General features: G+C 38.9%; 1 protein-coding gene across 1 annotated transcript; it reads left to right on the top strand.

The window, feature by feature from the left end:
* Positions 1-401: 401 nt before the first annotated feature.
* Positions 402-9690, top strand: si:dkeyp-66d1.7 (myeloid-associated differentiation marker homolog). Its single transcript, XM_036138584.1, has 2 exons — positions 402-526; positions 6915-9690. The coding sequence occupies exon 2, from the start codon at positions 7001-7003 to the stop codon at positions 7880-7882; it is 882 nt and encodes a 293-aa protein (XP_035994477.1). The 5' UTR covers positions 402-526; positions 6915-7000; the 3' UTR covers positions 7883-9690.
* Positions 9691-19104: the final 9414 nt, after the last annotated feature.

The raw sequence follows: 19104 nt of genomic DNA, 5'->3' as shown, positions 1-19104 counted from the left end.
TCCTTGACTATTTACCAGTGGTTAAGAGGAATTAACTGCAGTATCATGTGATATTTATACTCCATGGAATCACAAAGTCAACTAATAGAACTTAAATGCGTCTATAGATTCTAATAAATTTAAAAAGTAAAGCGTAATTTTTTTTTTTGAAAATGCTCAGTGATAATTCAAAAGATTGGTCAGTTTTTCTGCAGATACTTGGATTGAATGAGTGACATAGAAAATAGTTATGAACCGAAGACTCCTTCCTGTTTATACACAGCCAGCCAGCACAAATGCGAGTAACCATGGAGCCGCAGGCTGAACTTCTGCACTGTGGGAGTAAAGCAGCAGCGGAGGAGGAGTTCAGACAGATGTGAATAACGGTGCAGATTTTCTACGCCTAATTTGGTTTTCTGGGCGGGGAGCTGCTCTTTTAAGGGGGGCTGGTAAATCCAGCTACAGGGCTGAAGTGCGACAATCTGCATCTCGCTACCTCTGCTGACTCTGGAGAACAGTGACCAGCATCAGGAAAAGGGCCAGAAAGGTAAGAAACGTCTTGATTTTACAAGAAGGAACGCAGGGATTTCTGTATTAACTGAAAGTAAGGGGACAAAAGGTGAGGATATCCCACTGAAATAGATTTTTTTAGAAGATTGCCACACCCAAACAAGTTAATAACATGTATTTTAATGGAAAATATGTCCATGCTATTTGGAGAAAATTAGTAGTTACAGGTTTGGAAGAAGTTTAAACTTAAAAAGAGTTGAAAACAGGAAAATAAAAATAAAATACTGCCTTTTTTATTTTACTCTGAGAATGCTTCAGATGTCTGTCAATTTAATTGCTTTAAGAAGTTTCATTCAATCAATATTTGTGAACTGCTCTGATGATGTGCCAGTTTGTGTTGTAGAGACTAACGTGTGAGTGTGCCTTAAGGGTGTGGCAGCCTGACAGGCACCGAAGGGATTGATTTTTTTTCACTGAACATTTGCAGTCTGAGTAGTAGACAGATGAGTTGTAAACAAAACAACTTGGTTTTCTGGCTGAAAAAGAAAAATGCATCAAAAACAAGATCAGTCTACATGGTGAAAATGCAAGAAATTAAAGCTCCAGCGCCCTTGAACCTTTTTGTTATATTTTATTTCTTCATATCTTTGGTGGGACTGATGCAAATATCATAAAAACGGAAAAAAACAAAATTTGCCCTCAATATAATTAGATTAATACTAGTTGTTACTGTTGAATATTTCAAATAGAAAAGCTAAAATAGATTAAAATGCAAAACAGTGCCTAATTATCAATTGTACAGCGAGTTGTCATGTGATGATGTCTTAAAAAACTGTGCTGGGAGAAAGTCCAAGAAAGCTCTTTGATTTTTTGTTCCTTCAAAGAGTCGTCGTAGACGGTGAGGCTGCAAGGAGGAAGGTCTGTTATACAGTGGATCCAAATCTAATGTTCACATTTATTTCTTCCAATTGGAGATATTTTTTCAGGCACTGTTGACTTTTTGACAACCTTTCTCCAAAAAGTAAAAATAGATCAGCATAATTTTTTTTGAGAATTTCTGACACTCCCGTGGTTCCATAATACCTCCCCAAAAAGTTACAGTTTCATCAAAATTTTGAGACTAAAATCTCTAAAAGGGGTATATAGGAGGTTAGAATTCAGAAAACAGCTGCATGGTTGTTTGGCGAGGGTTAATGTTTATAATGATATTCATAAAAGAAAAAATTAGAAACCATTTTATACACAATATTTCTATGATACACATTTGTGTGTCCAATTGGCTCAGATGGAGCCCTTAATAACGCACCTCCCAGAGGCTTTATTACCAAAAAGTTGGATTACTTCAATCTGTTGCTGGTATTTATAAAGGCAAAATTGTAAAAGCAAGAGTGTCTCGTAGCTTGCAGAGCAATGCTAGGAGATTAACCCTGTCATTACAAAGAGGAAGAATGTATTCTAAATTTAGACGGATGGATATTTTTATTTTTGCAGTTTGCCCTTTCTAAGCATGCAGCTGTCTGTTTATAGCGAATCATAAACCCGGTTGTCAAGGTACAGGAATGTGTCATTTAGCTATAAATGATGGATGACGTTTGTTTTCTTTCAGAATACCAGAACAAATGTGATGCTAAAACTATCTATTGTAAAATAGCAGAAAATATGCTTTACAGTTTAAACAATGCAAATGCAACATCACACTTTCACCACATTTCTTGTGTTTAGTGAGTCCAACAGCAGCTAATCCCTTCATCGTTTAATTTAAATTGGCTGATGAACTGTGGTTCAAATAAAAAGGGCTAAAAGTTGTTTTTCAGAGAGTCGGATTGGTTTTTGCACGCTGCAGTGCTGTTTTCTCAGGAAGCAGGGTGTGGCAGGCAGCACAGCCACTTTAAATGTCAGTGAATCAACTTGACTAGAGGTCCAAAACAGATGCATGTCCTGCCCACTTGGGAGACATTCTCAGTTCCCTCTTTAAATATTCTAAGCTTTTGACTCTAAATCCAGTATTTTCGTATCTACAAGAGAGTTTGTTCCAATCTGTGAGTCAGTTTATCTCAAATAATTAGATTTTCCGTCTCGTGATGGCCTCAATCCTCATTCAGATGCTTTTAGTTTTATGTTTTTAAGCCCAAACCTTTGCATACCAGCTCTGACCCACTGTCACTGGAATTGCTTTGCCAGCAGAGCCCCTCTTGTGTTTCGAGCCATCGTGCATTTGCTGTAAACGGATTGGAGGTCAAATTGAGTAAGGGATGTTGTGTCATGACAACGACACAAACAAGAGCGCCTGACCTCCCCGGGTCAGACAAACACATGTTTCCTGAACGTTTCGGCCCCGCTCCGTGTGCTGTCAAGTCCTGTTTTAAAAGTGGAGCATATTTTCAGCTGCTCTTACGCTCAGGGAGGTGCTCCTTATTTCTGTCACGTTGAACTGAAATGCTTTGTTTCAATTCAACGTTTACCACGCTGCAAAAACTAAACTTTTCCTTTTCTCCCATTGGTGTTTTCCTATGGTGGTTATTTTTTTTTTTTCCCTGACTCAATGGCATAGGCAGGAAAGCGGTGTCTGTGGCAGGAATGGGGGTGTATTTTTCCACCCCTCATATCTGTGTTGAATGGTTTACATGAGCTGGTCGCCACCACAACTGCGACGCTGGGAAGTGAGTTTTGAACGGCGAGGGGAGCCCCGATGGAAACCAAAAGGGAGCAGTTACTAAAAACTAGGGTAGAAGTACTTCTTCTGGTGCCTCCAGCAGGTAGACCCCCGATACAATGTGGAGGGAAAAACGTGGCGCATATGACGACGTTATGAGTTGTTCGGAAAGTAGCAACATCTGGATCACATCAGTGAGTTGGAAAATCTTAGAACTCAGGGAGGAGGTGCAGAGAGAGAGAGAGAGTGGGGAAAGAAACTCGGACCACCGCTGATTCACTCCGCAGCTATTTCATCCATCACTGTGTTTACACTGTGACCGAGGCACAGGGCTTCCCCCGTCTCCCTCCCTCCCGAATCCACCCTTCCAGCTATTTGGTCATCCTGTTGGAGTTTAGGCAGAACAAGCTTTCCATTCTTGTCTCTCTGTCCTCATTTTTTGTCTCCTTACCTCATCACCAGCTCAGCTTTATAACTTCACAGCCATGAAACTTTCATAGGTGTTTAAGAGGCCCAACATAAACAGAGCCGTTCTTGTTTAATACTGTCTCTGTGTTTAAAATGGGAACTTGGAATGCTCCGCTTGTGGAGCCAAATGGGCGATGGGGTGATGGGAGTGGGGCCAGCCAGTGCAGTATATTTCGACTGCCTCTGAACTGTAAAAAAAAAAAAAAATCAACAGATTTTAAATTAAGTTTAAGTTATCCGGGTTAATTTTCTTTAGGCTTTATAAACTGGTCGGTAAGCTTTGGTTTTTAGTGTATTGTCTTTTAACAGAACATAGAGCCATGTTAGAGAGAATGTTAGAGGAAACAACAGATCACTCCAGTTTATTTACAGTTAACCCAATCAACCAATCACACAGCAGGAATTCAATGCATTTATAGGCATCTAGAGGTGGTGAAGATGACTTGTTGAAGCTCAAATAAAGCATCAGAATTGGGTAAAAAAAGAAAAAGAGGATGAGTGACTTTGTTATTGGTGCCAGAAGGGCTGGTTGGACTGTTTCAGAAACTGCTGATCTCATTAGATTTACACCCACAACCAGCTCTGGTTTACAGAGAATGATCCAAAAGAGAGAAATTACACAGTGAGCAGCATTTATATGGATAAAAACGCCTTACTGATGTCAGATAGCCCCATCTTTGTCTGGTTTAATATCGCAACTTTTCCCCAGATAGGATTTAACATGTCCAGGTGGGCTGCTAATTTATTCTGAAGATACAGGTTTTAAATAAGGGGCTGTGGTGACATTGGTGTTCCAAAAGTTTTACTTAAACCTTGGTAGTTCCTGGTTTGCCCTGATCAAGGTAAATTCCCCTCAGGACTTTAGCAAAAAAAATGCTATAACTTGTAGTTATCTATAACTAAACAGATAACCTTAGAATCTGCAGTGGTATAGAAATGGCTCCAAATTACTTTTTATCTGAACTTCTCTTCCTTCGGTCCTCAGATTTGGGCGTTGTTCAACAGCATCAACAAGCGGAGATTGGGAGTTAGCATTAAGCTAACAAGAGTTAGTGGTGACTTCTTAAATTCCTGTTTACTATCCCAATGCTAAAGCTAACATGTTTGTTTGGATTTCTAGTTGTAAAGGTTATGTTGTGCTGTTGCTTGTGTAAAGTTATTCTTGAGTTAATCTCCCCCACACTAATCAAAACAGGGATAGAAAATGCACAAACATGCATGCTAGCATGCCATTGACATTAGCTGTTCAGTTTGCATTCCTTGGATTTGATCTTTAACTTTCAAAATATCCCAAAGAAAAACTATTGGTCCCTTCGGGTGGCTCCACAGGATATCCAAAAATATGAGAACCAAAAGACCTTTTTCAGTTGTTATGCTCAATAATGTTTTGTATGAATGCCTGCCAATGAATGTCGAAAGCAGGCAACTTCTTAATCGTTTGACTTTGCTAAATCCCAGAAATTTAGAAGTATTTCACCACTTAACATACCTTCCAGTAGGCAACTTATTGAAGATGTGAAACGTGTGATTATATATAATTTTTCAATTATACAGTTACAATTAGATTTTTTCTTATGTTAAAACACCTCCTGGTATGAGAAAGTTATGATAAGGTTAGATTGGTGGGATGTTTGGAACTTAGAGAAGTGTCTTGATGGATTTTTGAACATTAACAATAGCTGTAGCAATATAATCTGAAGTTTTTGCATAATTTGGAGCTTTCTTCGCTGTTTTTTGAGAATTTTTCAACATTTAAGCTTTTAACCACAAGCTGCCCAAAGAAAACCAACACTCTTTCAGGAAACAGGAGAATGTGTGAAAACTCAGCGTTTCCTTGCACTGGCAAGTTAGTTGGGTAAAATCATAAATCATCTGTAGCAGCATAGTATTTGGATTTCTTCTGATAAATGTTGGACACATGGGGCTATATCAAGCATTGGAAGGATGTTATCTACACTATATTGCCAAAAGTATTCGCTCACCTGCCTTGACTCACATGTGAGCTTCAGTGACATCCTATTGTTAATCTATAGAGGTTCAATATGATGTTAGTCCACTCTTTGCAGCTAGAACAGGAGTGTGTTTATGGGAACCTTTGACCATTCATCCAGAAGCGCATTTGTGAGGTCACATACTGATGTACGAGAAGGCCTGACTCTCGGTGTCTGCTCTAATTCATCCCAAATGTGTTCTATCGGGTTGAGGTCAGGACTCTGTGCAGGCCAGTCAAGTTCATTCACACCAGACTCTGCCATCCATGTCTTTTTGGATCTTGCTTTGTGCACTGGTGCAGTAATGTTGGAAGAGGAAGGGGCCAGCACCAGACTGTTCCCACAAAGTTGGGAGCATAGAGTTATCCAAAAGGTATTTGTCTGCTGAAGCATTTAGAGTTCCTTTCACTGGAACTAAAGGGCCAAGCCCAGCTCCTGAAAAAAAACAACCCCACACCATAACCCCCCCTCCACCAAACTTTACACTTGGCACAATTAAGTCAGACAAGTACTGTTCTCCAGGCAACTGCCAAACCCAGACTCCATCCATCAGATTTCCAGATGGACAAGCCTGATTTGTCACTCCAGAGAACACACTGTTGGCAACATAGTATTTTGAGATTTAAACTTTCAGAGCTACATTCAAACTGATCAGTTGTAGAACCTCATCGGACATTTTACAACCCACAGTGGAATCCAGACCCCAGTTTCTGGAAACTTTGAGCTAAAACCTGGGTTTGAGTATATCATGTCTTAGACTAATACCAACAGGGAGTTTTCAAATAGTCATTTAATCCATACTGGCGCTGATGTTTATACTTCAAGAGTGCATTAGCTCAATGGGAGTGGGCGGGGTACGTTTGAGGAAGCCGGGTTTAGAACGTGACGACAGACACGCTGAGGGGGTTGGTGGAGGTTTTGGTTTCTCTCCCATCACCGCGGACATTATCATGGCAACCCGTCATGGAGGCTTGTCATGGAGGAATGTCACAGTAATGTCATTAAGTCCCTAAACGCCTATAGGGGAAGAAATTTTCCTCAGCTGATTTGACCAGACTCAAATGTGCTGTGACCATTGCAACAACAGTGCAGCCTTTATCAGTGGTTTTGAACTGGGTTTTCGTGCTCCGGGTTGTTGTGTCTGCTATTCATGAAAAACAATAAGAGCATTGTGTGCCTGGGAAAACGGTGTGTAGGAGGGTTGGGCAGAGCTGCAGGCTTTTGGTCTCACATGGTTTATCTTGTGCTTCATTCAGAGGTCGTTAAAGTTTAGCAGAAATCTAAAATAATTTTTCTGTTTTTTCTTTTTACAGCTTACCCTGCCAAAGGTTGGTGGTAAAAATCCCAGAGGGTCAATCCAAGAAGGAAGAATATTTGTCAGCTTTGAACAAGTCTCATAATGCCGATTGTCCTGAAGACCAGCCCTCTGCTATGGACCCGGTTGGCTGCCTTGGCCTTCACCTGTGTGGCCTTCTCTATCGCTGTGCATGGGGCCAGAGTCACGCACGGCACCGGAGACTTTTGCATCTTCTGCTGGGCCTTTAGCTTTGCCGGGACCCTTATAGTCATCCTGGTGGAGCTCTTCAACCTGCAGACCAAAGCTCCTGTTTCCTGGAAGAACTTCCCCATCACCTTTGCGTGCTACGCCGCCTTGCTCTGCCTGTCAGCCTCCATCATCTTCCCCCTTTACTTCCTGAAGGGCTCCACTGGCCAAAGTGAGATCCGTGACTTCCGCATCGTGTCCACCGTTTTCTCCTGCCTTGCCACCATCGCCTACATCACCGAAGTCAGCCTCACCAAGGCCCGTCCAGGCGAGGTCGCCGGCTACATGGCCACCGCCCCAGGCCTGCTGAAAGTCGTTGAGACCTTCGTGGCTTGTATCATCTTTGTCCTCATCAGTGAACCAGTGTTGTACGACCGCCACGACTCGGTCAAGTACTGCATGTCCGTGTACTGCATCTGCTTCATCATATCTGCGGTCATCATCCTGCTGTGCATCGGCGAGTGGACCGGCTGCCTCCCCTTCCCATTCGCCCGTTTCCTGTCCGGCTACGCCCTGCTGGCCGTCGTCCTCTATCTGTCCGCGACCATCATCTGGCCCGTCTTCAACTTTGACCCCAAGCACGGCGGGCAGAAACAGAGGCCGTACAGCTGCAGCTCCACCATGGGCTTGTGCAGCTGGGATAAGGCCATGGGTGTGGCCATTCTCACCGGGGTCAACTTTGTCCTCTACCTGGCCGACCTCATCTACTCCTCTCGCCTGGTGTTTGTCAGCGCCTGATTGTAGCAAAAGGAAGTTGGGCTTGGCAGTGCGCTCCAAAGGAAATTGAATTTGGTCCCCTAATTCAGGACTGTAGAACTGCTGTCAAACATACTGTTGCAAGAACGGGTTTGTGTCTTATAACTATATTAGTTCAGATTACAACAAGGAGAAGTGACCTAAAGTAACTCTTTAGTGGTGAAACAAGAATGCATTGCTTCAACAAGACAGTGAATAAAACAATATAAGAAACTGTCTATAATTCCTGAGGTAGAATTCAAATCTTGTGCTCTTTTGGCCCCACATCAAATTTGTATCCTTTGCAGATGTGCCAAATTTAATTTAGTTGAAGTTCACTGCAGTACTGAGGATTTTAGACTGAAATAAAGAAAAGGAGGGAAGGTTTTACATCAATGGTCTAGTTTACATCTACAACTATAATTCCTTAAAACACAAAGACTTTCTGTTTAGGTTTTGCTTCCCAAAACCTGAACAGACATTTTGATTTTGAGAAACCACAGTGGGATTGTTGTGGTTTCAAGAAAAAAGACAAAGCTGCAGTTAGTTTTAACTGCATATTGACTGAAAACAGAGAAGAAGTTAATGTACAAAGGAATAGTTAATTTTTTTAAAATAAAAATCTATTAGTGGTAAGCATGCTGCAAGAATCTAAAGATGAACCTAAACAGAATGACAGCAGAGAAATGAATGTGAGAATGAATCATTTCAAAAATCACAAATGCAAGAGACTTCACTGTTTTAAAAATGACACCTAACATTTGCAATAATATTAATAGAAAACTCAGCAAAACACAATAATCAAGCATCAAAACAAAACAAATGCAGCTATAGTTGTCTGTCATATTATAAATCTTATAAATCTGTGCAATTCAAAATACAATACACTGCCTCGATACAATTTTCTTACGCATTTCATGTACTTTTAATCATTTTTTTATATTTTTTTAAAGTGTACTTTTAGATTGTTCTCTTTTTGTTAGACTGGTCGGCTTTAGTTTGCATTTTTGTCTAATCTAAAAAAAGTTGTGGCTGTTTTTTCAATTGTGATGACTTTTGTCACATATTATGATATTGTGTTCCCTTGGCCCGTTGTATTGTCCAAATTGATGGATTTCTCAAACAACATTTGTCCAAGTAAAATTTGTCTGTGATGACAGCTAAAGGAAAACTAAAACAATTAATCTGGTTTCTCATACTTGCAAGATGTGTTCTAGTCAGATGTTAAATATCTTGTTGTCTAAATTGCCAAGGGACAAAAAGGATCATTTTCAAATGCCCTGAGTCACAATTTAATGCCATTTGAAGTCTCTTTTTTAAAGCTGCCGTTTGTTGATGATGTTACTTCTAACAAAAAACATTGCTGAATTTTATCACGGCCATCATAAACTGATGATTTTTAATTTAATGTCACATTAAATCAATTTACAGCATGTCAACTTAAATTAAATTTTACTTCTTATATAGTTGCATTACAAGCTGTATATCCAATGGGAATAAAAAATTTACAATAGTACCTTCCTTAATTTGTACGTGCTATATATAGATTTATTGTCCCCTATGATAACATGTTTTAACAGCTAAAATTTACCATTGATGTTTATTACGTTGTTTATATGATTGATTGCTTCTAGATTGCTGAGAAAATACTAAATTGAAGGTTTTAAAAACACTTATTTTCCTGTAGATGTTGTCAGTGTTGGATGTTTTACATGTTTTTTTTTATATGTTTCACATGTTTAAGCATTCAATCAAAATCAGTGTTATGTAAATGTAATCATGAGTTACAATAAAGTCACGACACCATAAAATTGTATTTGGGGTTTTGTTTGGTCTCGCTCCCACAATAGTTTGTGAGGAACTCTGTGCGTTGATCACAACCGATGGACGGACAGAGCAGGAGGTGAAGACGTGATGGAGGAGTTTGTTGTGGTTAAGAGAAATCTGAGTTAAAAGGAGGAGCTCTTAAGCAGAGACACATCTACATTTCAACTAGCAGGTGAAAAAAAGGGATTGATTTTGAAAGAAAACAGTGAGGTTGAATGGATGGATGGATGGATGGATGGATAGATGGATTAGGAATAGCTGGATGGATGGATGGATCGATGAAGGATAGATGGATGGATGGATGGATGAATGAATGGATGGATGGATTAGGAATAGCTGGATGGATGGATGGATGGATGGATGGATGGATGGATGGATGGATGGATTAGGAATAGCTGGATGGATGGATGGATGAATTAGGAATAGCTGGATGGATGGATGGATGGATGGATGGATGGATGGATGGATGGATGGATGGATTAGGAATAGCTGGGATGGATGGATGGAGGATGGGTGGATGGATGGATGGATGGATGGATGGATGGATGGATGGATGGATGGATGGATGGATGGATGGATGGATGGATGGATGGATGGATGGATGGATTGATTAGGAATAGCTGGATGGATGGATGGATGGATGGATGGATGGATGGATGGATGGATGGATGGATGGATGGATGGATGGATGGATGGATGGATTAGGAATAGATGGATGGATGGATGGATGGATGGATGGATGGATGGATGGATGGATGGATGGATGTATGAAGGATAGATGGATGGATGGATGGATGGATGAAGGATGAAGGATGAAGGATGGATGGATGGATGGATGGATGGATGGATGGATGGATGGATGGATGGATGGATGGATGGATGGACATAGTTCTTTCAGACAGTCAATCAGGTGTTTTGTTTTTATTGGTTTCTACAAGTATGAATCTAAATCTGTGTTTATTCAAAAAGGCAAAACAACTTTTCAATCATCCGTTCGTGCGTCCATTCTTTGAAGGGATGTTGTTGAGACCAGGACTATTTCAAACAGGCTGCATTCGTTAACCGTGTGAATGCAAACCCTCCTGTTAAATGAATGTAATGAAAGATAAATTAATAATGAATCTAGATGTTTGACCTGAACGTAAACTGACTGTAAATCCTCCAAAGAATACTTTTAACTCTCTGTTTACTTTGTTACTCACCCCTTTCCGTTCCCTCTTGTCTCTCTTCCCAGAAATAAGACTTGTCCTGAAAAAACTATATTTATATTGACTTCCTGGAGGTGGAGACGGTCAACACTTGAGTCTGTTGTATATCTGGGGTCAGGAAAGGTGCAGAAAACACCCGGCTTACTCACACAGCCGGATGTCAACGGCCTTCAGCCACTGAGGCACCATGGATCCAGTTATGAGGAGATCCGTTAAGATTGCATAGCTGACATTTTACAGTTCTGGTCACTCATTAGGACAATCAGTAGTTTATTCTAAAAAACATTTTTTTTTTAAGGAGGATGGCATGAAGTCAGCAAATGTGGGCCTTTCTTTCCTTTATCGCATCTCCAGGAAATCTTTTGCCGCCTCAGAGCACAATAATAATTCATCCAAATCTGCCCCATTACACAGATTAAATCCTGGCGTTCACACCGTCACCAGTTGGAAGAACAATCATCAGTCCTACAACGACTCAATCCACATGAAAGAGGCCACAGGAAAAGGTCTGATGCAGCAGATATGTTGTTTATGTAGATATAAGTCGTTGTAGATTTAGGGCTGGACGATATAGAAAAATAGCACATCGATAAAAAGAAATCATATTGATTGATATTGATAAATATCAACAAAATCAAAACAAATATTTTAAATGCAGCCATGACCATTTTATGCTGTTGCTTAGCGACCTATTTTTAAATAAACAACACACAAACACTGTATCGAAACTCAACACTTTACTCAACTTTTTTTTTCTTTCCATTTTAAGAACACACTGACACATCGCCAGACAGGATACAAAAAAAAGAAGAAAAAACGAAGAAAAATGAAAAAAAAAGAAAAAAAGAACAAGTGCTCTCTGAACTCTTTGAAGGGGGCGGAGCTTGGGGGCTCAGCGTTCCTGGGTCTGCGTTTGTGATTGGTTGGCAGGATGTAATGATTGGCTAGAACACAAAAAGAAGGAGAACTCTTCTTTTCTTGAACTTTTTATTGACCCTTTTTTTTCTATCATTTGATATTGATTGTTATTGAATTATCGTCCATCCTTATGTAGATTTGTTTAGTTTCATCTCAGAGGAGAAAGGGCTCCCAGTTTTGTTCTATGCCTTGGTGATTTGTAACCTCTTTCCACACACAGCCTCATGGAAACACAGTAATGCTGGCGGGTGTGAGTCATAAATACCAAGATGCTTTTCAGGGGGTTGTTCCTCATTTTTTGCTGTTGATTTCAACACATCCGTGTCCTCTGACCCCATTGACTTAGTCCAGTGGTGAAATATGGGTTTTTACATGTGCAGTTAACACGTAATTGATATAGTGGTGCCAGACTGTGCTGTGGATATTTTGGCTTCAGTCAACAAGTTTGAAGCTGCAAGTTGTAAAACAAGAGTCACAAAAATTGGTGAAAGAAAATTGTTTTTACCTGAAATCGTATTCACAAAGAGCAACAAGTTAAAAACTTGAATCTAAAATTTGGGATTCCAACTTGAATGACCAGAACTCAAATGACCAACAGGCTATCCACAAAGATTATAGATGTCATTTAAATTTAGTTCCAGCTACAAATAAGACAAAGAGAGCCCAGAAAGATCAACAAACCTTTCCAGTTTGGGTACTTTCATAGCAGAAAAAGTCTGAAGCAAAAAGGAACTATCATCCCCAGGTGTGTTTTCTTTGAACCATGTGTTCATAAATTTTTTGTTTCTATGATCTGAGTCTGCTGTGAAGAAATGTGGTTATATGAGTCCACTTAACAATATCCAACAGGACGTCAGCGTTAGTTTTGTAAGATGATGTATCAAACCATCTCATATTTCACGAGGCAGCTCGTCCAAACTGGGCCCAGAACCACAAGCAATGGAAGCTGGACAATCTCAGGCCTCATCAAGATGTTTTTAAAAAAAAACTGTGACATAGGTCCAATTTTTTTTAAAATCAGCTGTAGTTTTTGGCCATTGAACTCTTGCATGGATGCCGTTTTTTTGCTCAGTCTCTTTCTGTCACGTTGTGTGTTTGGAGTTGGACCGAAGTGCAGACAGGAAAGTTGGATGGGTGTGATGAACAGGATGTGGAACGCGGGCAGAATACCAAGCAGGATGACGGGAGCAACGGAGGAACAGGCAGGCAAAGGGAGAATCCAGCAAAGACCAGATACAATTAAAGAGTTTAAATAATGAGGGAAGAATTATCTGGAGCAGCTGGGGAGGAATAACCCGACCAGCCAGATTGATAATGTGCAGCACTTTCCGTCCTGCACATTATTTCTGCTTGTATCGAATCCGTTCGGGGAAAGGAGGGACATTCAGCAGAACTCTCCAAGCTGATTGGGCGAAGCGACACCTACTGCCCGCCCACTAAAGGTTTGTTTTAGCCAATCAAAGCACAACAACTTTATGCTGGTCAAGGCGCTTCTTGCTGTTTATCTTTCAAAGAAGAAATCTTGGCTTCCGACAGAACAGATGTGATAGCAGCAGCTACATGTGTGTTTATTTTGCTTCAGCTGTGGGCTCAGGCACCTTGCTTCTTACATGTGTGACAACTGTATGTCCCACCTTAAACCATCATGCTGCAATATGACTGGCCTGACCCGTTTTGGTTCTGTCCCGAACTGTTGAGGCGGTAGCGGGCCAACATGGATTCTTTGTGAACGCCCAAATACGGCGACAATTCAGCTTGCAGGCGAGATTAGGAGCAGAATGGAAGCAGGCAAACTGAGAGAGCGTATTTGAAAACAGAAGGAGCTGAACTAACACACAAAGAAGTCGAGCAAAGAGAAAAAAAACTAGAATACAGACAGAGAATAATACAAGGAATTAATTTGAAATGAATCTTAAAGGAATGAACTAGTCTGGCAAGACGTCACTGACACCAGTGAACGTCTTTGGAATTAAATGTATAGGGAAAAACCTTTCAAAGCATAATATTCAGCAGGGGCAAATTAAAAAGAGATCCCAAACACCAAAGGAATATGACACTGTCTTATTTCTAAATCATGAACACTGAAATTAACTAAAGCAAATGAGGCCTGCAGTGCTTCAATTGCTGTTCTGGATCTTTTTCAACTATTTGAATGAATCAATGTGATCTTGGAGCAATTTTGGTTTGCCGACCATTCCTAAGAAGGTTCCCCATTATTCTAAGTTTTCTTCATTAGTGATCATGGCACTCACTGTCTTTTTTTTATTTAATTTTGTTTTTGCGAACCAAAGCCTTGGACATTACTTGATAACAATTTCCAGACTGTTAGAAGTTGGTGCATTTCTACAGATCAAGAGATGATGAACTGCCTTTTGAGATCTGTTAGCCTACTTCATGTTGTCAGACAGGTTCTGTCTAAGTAATTTGTTGATTCTGCTGGTCAGGATGTAAAAATGTGTGTGGCTTGCAAAGTAAAACAAAATATGTGATAAGCCACGATTTTTGAATTAACCAGGAGTACAAATATATTTTCACATAAAGCTGGGTAGGTTTGTGCAGCTTTTTTTCCCAATTATTATGAATATCAAAATCTATTTGAACATTAGAAACATTTAAGTTTATGAAAAAGCAATAATAATTAAAAAGAAATATGTAAGGGGGAAATATTTTTCACCAGTGTACTTTAAAAAACGACCTGGTTGTGTGTTTCTTTGTTTTTTTTATGCAAAAAGGAAGCAAAAAAAATCCTGCAGGTTAAACAGCAGATATTAGAAAGTCACGTTTGCTTATGTAATTCTCCAACAAGCATCTGTTTGAACAAAGATGTCTGTCTTTTTTCCCCTCTGGGGTCTAATTTGATATGTCTGCTCTGTGCACTGATAAATGATGCAGTCCGGACCATTTGCAGTACATCAGCATAACCAGATTCAGATACAAAGGCTCTTACTGTGTTGTTTTCTATTGCATTTGGATTTTAAAGCGTGGGTGTGCTTTAAAATCCATTTCTGGGACGTAAGGTTCGCCCTGGACAGGGTCCATCACAGGATAACACAGAATCATGCAACTCCCACTCATTCCTAAAACCAATTTAGTGAGACTAATTAACCGCACAGTCATGTTCTTGTGGCAGCAGGAGGAAACCAACAGGCAAACTCTATGCAGAAAGATGCCAGCCTGGGATTTGAACCCCAGACCTTGCTACTCTCCCTACTGATAATAATTATATAGTATTTAGCTAATTAGATACAAACTTACAAAGAAAGATGGGGGATAGGAAAATATGACAAAAAAAAGTTTTGAAAAACATCTTGCAGAGAACAAATGGAGTGGAGGAAGCGTTGCTGGCCAAGCCTGACAGAGATAGTCTGATGACTGAAGTTATACCTCCCCCTGGTGGACTTTGAAGTTATTTCATCCAACTCTGGTATTCAATACAGTTCAATTTAATTTAGAATTAAAAAAGTCTTGTTTGTTTCCATCCAGACAGGCTGTCTTGTAATCCAGGCCGGTAAAAATTTTCTCAAGCATTCTGGTGTTTTTTTTTACAAAGTTTATTGCTGGCAACTTTGGATAATTTTTAATGCAGTTATTACTTTTCTGTTTGTTAAATCACTAATAACATTTCTTCTGCACTCTTTTTAAAAAACTGCTGCACTTTATATTGTAATATTATTTTATTTCAATTGCAATCTCATTACATTGTCGTAAGCTGTATGCAACAAAATTTAATTTTATATCCACTCTGTACTTACAAAATGACAATAGAGTTTGTCTAAGTCAAAGTCTAAAAAATATAATATAATACAAAAAACTAACATTTTGAAGTCTGAGTCTATTACATTGGAATATATATATATATATATATATATATATATATATATATATATATATATATATATATATATATATATATATACATATTCATATATTCCAATGTAATGAGTAATAAAGCAGTTACAACATAACATATCTATTAAAAAAATAAATCACAGGAAATAATGGGAATCAAAAATAAGATAAGATAAAAAAAATAGACAAAAACATATAGACATATAAGTCATACATATTAGTCATATTAAGTCATATTTAGTTATAAAAGCCAATTAAAATACTTTTGTAAGCTTTTGCCATTAACTGGAGAAGCATAAATACCTTAGGATTGGATGGAAAATTGAGTGCTACGTCCAAAGCTATTGTAGAAGCGTTGTATTCAATTAAAATGCATAACTCTGACAGTGCAAATGTGCACAAAAAAGCATATTTCGTTCCCAAGGTGTATAATATTTTAAAGAGATTTAAGAAGTACTCTGTCATAAACACAAACATGAACCGTCTGTATCTCTCTGGTTCTGCTGCTTTCTCTATCAGCTCTTCATGTTCTTCTTTGGTCTTTTTTTAATGCCAGACTTTGATAGTGAAAATGCTTCTTCATAAGATACGAGCAAAGTGCATGAAATAGTTGTGTTTTCCATCTCACTCAAAGTAAAGGACTGAAACCGCTGCTGGGTGTGCGTAACCTTTGATCTCTCCGGCAGGCGTCAGGCCTTATATGGTCACACTAGATCTGGATTAGCCCAGAAACCCATCGTCTCTCAAGCCAGCCTGCTGCCGAATCCACATATGCAACCTGACACTGTTTCACACAAGTAGGGGATCTTAGCAGGAATGTCACTGAGTTCTCTGGACCCACAAAGGATCCATTAAATTAGTCCGAGAAATAATCATCTTGGTTGAAGCTTAATTGTGTCAGCTGAGGGTGTGAAACCCAGAGCTACCTCCACTGGTGTCCATGACGTGGTTTATCTGAGCGGAGCTAGATGTTGACAGCATTTTGGTGAGAGACATGCCACCAATCAGGCACTTTTTAGTATTCTGCTAAATTTAGTGTATAGTAAAGCAACACTTTATTACCCAGTGCCAGGAACAGGACTTTCTTACAAAAATGTTCATCTTAATTACACTTGGATAAAAAAAAGTATAACAAACCTATAGACACTGGTACTGTGTCTTGCAAAGTGAGCTGACTGCCGTCGACAACGCTGTCCAATTTAAATGCATCATTAATAGGCTGTTAGGATGTTAAGCAGTCTAAAACAGGTCAGATTAGACTCAGAAACACTAAAAAGCTTCAAAATAGTGGAATTAAAATAAAAGGTTTAATTTAAAACATTTTCCAACAGACATCGCAAAACTTTTTTGAGTGTGTTGCTGAAAATGAATTGCATTTGAATTTTTTCTAAAAAACACCGAAACTGTTTATTAAAGAAACTATAAATAGTTTTCTTCAACTCATGCTTGTGAAACTACTGTTTAAATAGATCATTATTGACAAATTTATAACAGTTTCTAATTTTTTCAATTTTATATTTATTTATTTAGTTATTGCTTTCCAAGGAATTTGAAACCACAGTTAGCAGAGTAAGATGCATTAAAAGAAAACAGTTAAACCAAGCCTAATTTAGGGGTTTAAGAGATTATTTGGCCATTAAACCTGGTTGTAGAAAACACTTTAGGAACTTATTTTCAGCCTATTAGAAACTGAAATTTGCAGGTCAGACTGACCTCGTTTGACTATTTTTAGGCTGGGAAAGTATGCTTATAAAGATAAGTAACATATAAAACTCCTGCCAGAGAGAATTAGTCAGAAAACAATCTTTACAAAAACTGCATCAAAGGTAATGTTTAAACATCAGAATACTTTCACAGTGTTTGTGCAATTTTGACCAATTTTAGCTTAGTTGCTGCTTCTTGGATGAGCTGCAGTTCCTCAAAGCATACTTACCATCAAGCTCTTTGGTTTCTACTGAAATATACAAACACATAAAGGTGCATATTGTAGAAACCAAATAGTGCAACCTAAGTAAGATTTTACAGGATTTCGACCTTTGCATCCACCTTTGTTTTAGCAGCTGCCTTTTTATTTAAAAAAAAGCAAACATGTGGAGAAGGTAGAACGTCTAATTTAATGGCACAATAGTTAAATATATCCAGGCTGGGCTAAAAACTATTTTAGCTTAAACTCTCACAGCATGCTCGTTTCAACTTTCTGAACAGAATCTATTTTCACAATTTGAGGCAGCATAGGAAGTATTCAGAAACATAGGAGTATATTGAAAACAGTTGTGCGTTTAATATGATAAACTTTTCTAACAGCAGAAAACTAACAGAAGCTTTTGCTTAATTGCGAGATTTCTGTGCAATTAATAGGGGTTATGAACCTTTTTGAACTGAGAGCTACTTCATTGGTGTTGTGTCATGCGAAGGGCTACCAGAACTAACTTTTGAACTAGAAGAAGAGTCAGAGTTCATCTTATGTTATGTAAAATAAACAATTTTTTCATGCTTTGTTATAGATATTGATTTCCACTGTTTTCCTGTTTTGCATTGTATTATATTGAAATGACTGTTGTCATTTCAGCTTTTAACTTTCTGTTTTCTCTCTTTTTTCTTCATAGTAGGTACACCTGGTCTGGCGTTCTGTTAGCTGTGACATCATCCAGAGAAGACAGATCATGCAGTATTACCATCTAATGTAGAACAGATTACTGGATCAATGTTTGCTTCTGTACTTATTTGACTCTGTCTTGTTGTGTCTCTGCTCTGTCTTCTCTAACCCCCAGTCGGTCGAGGCAGATGACCGTTCATACTGAGCCTGGTTCTGGTTCTGCTGGAGGTTTTCCTTCCCGTTAATGGGTAGTTTTTCTTTCCACTGTCGCTTCATGCTTGCTTGGTATGAGGGATTGCTGCAAAGCCATGTACAATGCAGACGACTCTCCCTGTAGCTCTACGCTCTTTCAGGAGTGAATGCAGCTTGTCGGGACTTTGAAGCAATCAACTGGTTCCCTTATATAGGAAACTTTGACCAATCTGTATAATATGATTGAATTTGACTTTGTAATGTGCCTTGAGATGACATGTTTCATGAATTGGCGCTATATAAATAAAATTGAATTGAATTGAAAATATTGTTATTTTTAAATCTATATAAACGCAAGTTTAAATAAACAGGAAGAGTAATGGAATAAAATAAAGTTTTGGATGCAGCTTTTTCTAGAACAGGCTTGTAGGCACCACATGTGGTCCTCAGGGGCTACTTAGTGCCTGCGGGCCCCATGTTGGTGACCCCTGGTTGGTGACTATATAGTCTCTATATAAGTTCATAATCAAAACAAAGTTTTTTTCAGTGATAAGCAATCAATTACTCTATAATTCTTTCAAGTTGGTTTGTTTCAGGCTGATAAACAAGCAAAAAGACAGACCAGACTCATACGA

This window comes from Fundulus heteroclitus, chromosome 6 (genome assembly GCF_011125445.2).
Source record: "Fundulus heteroclitus isolate FHET01 chromosome 6, MU-UCD_Fhet_4.1, whole genome shotgun sequence".
NCBI lineage: Eukaryota > Metazoa > Chordata > Actinopteri > Cyprinodontiformes > Fundulidae > Fundulus > Fundulus heteroclitus.
This window is presented reverse-complemented; position numbering and strand designations above follow the sequence as displayed.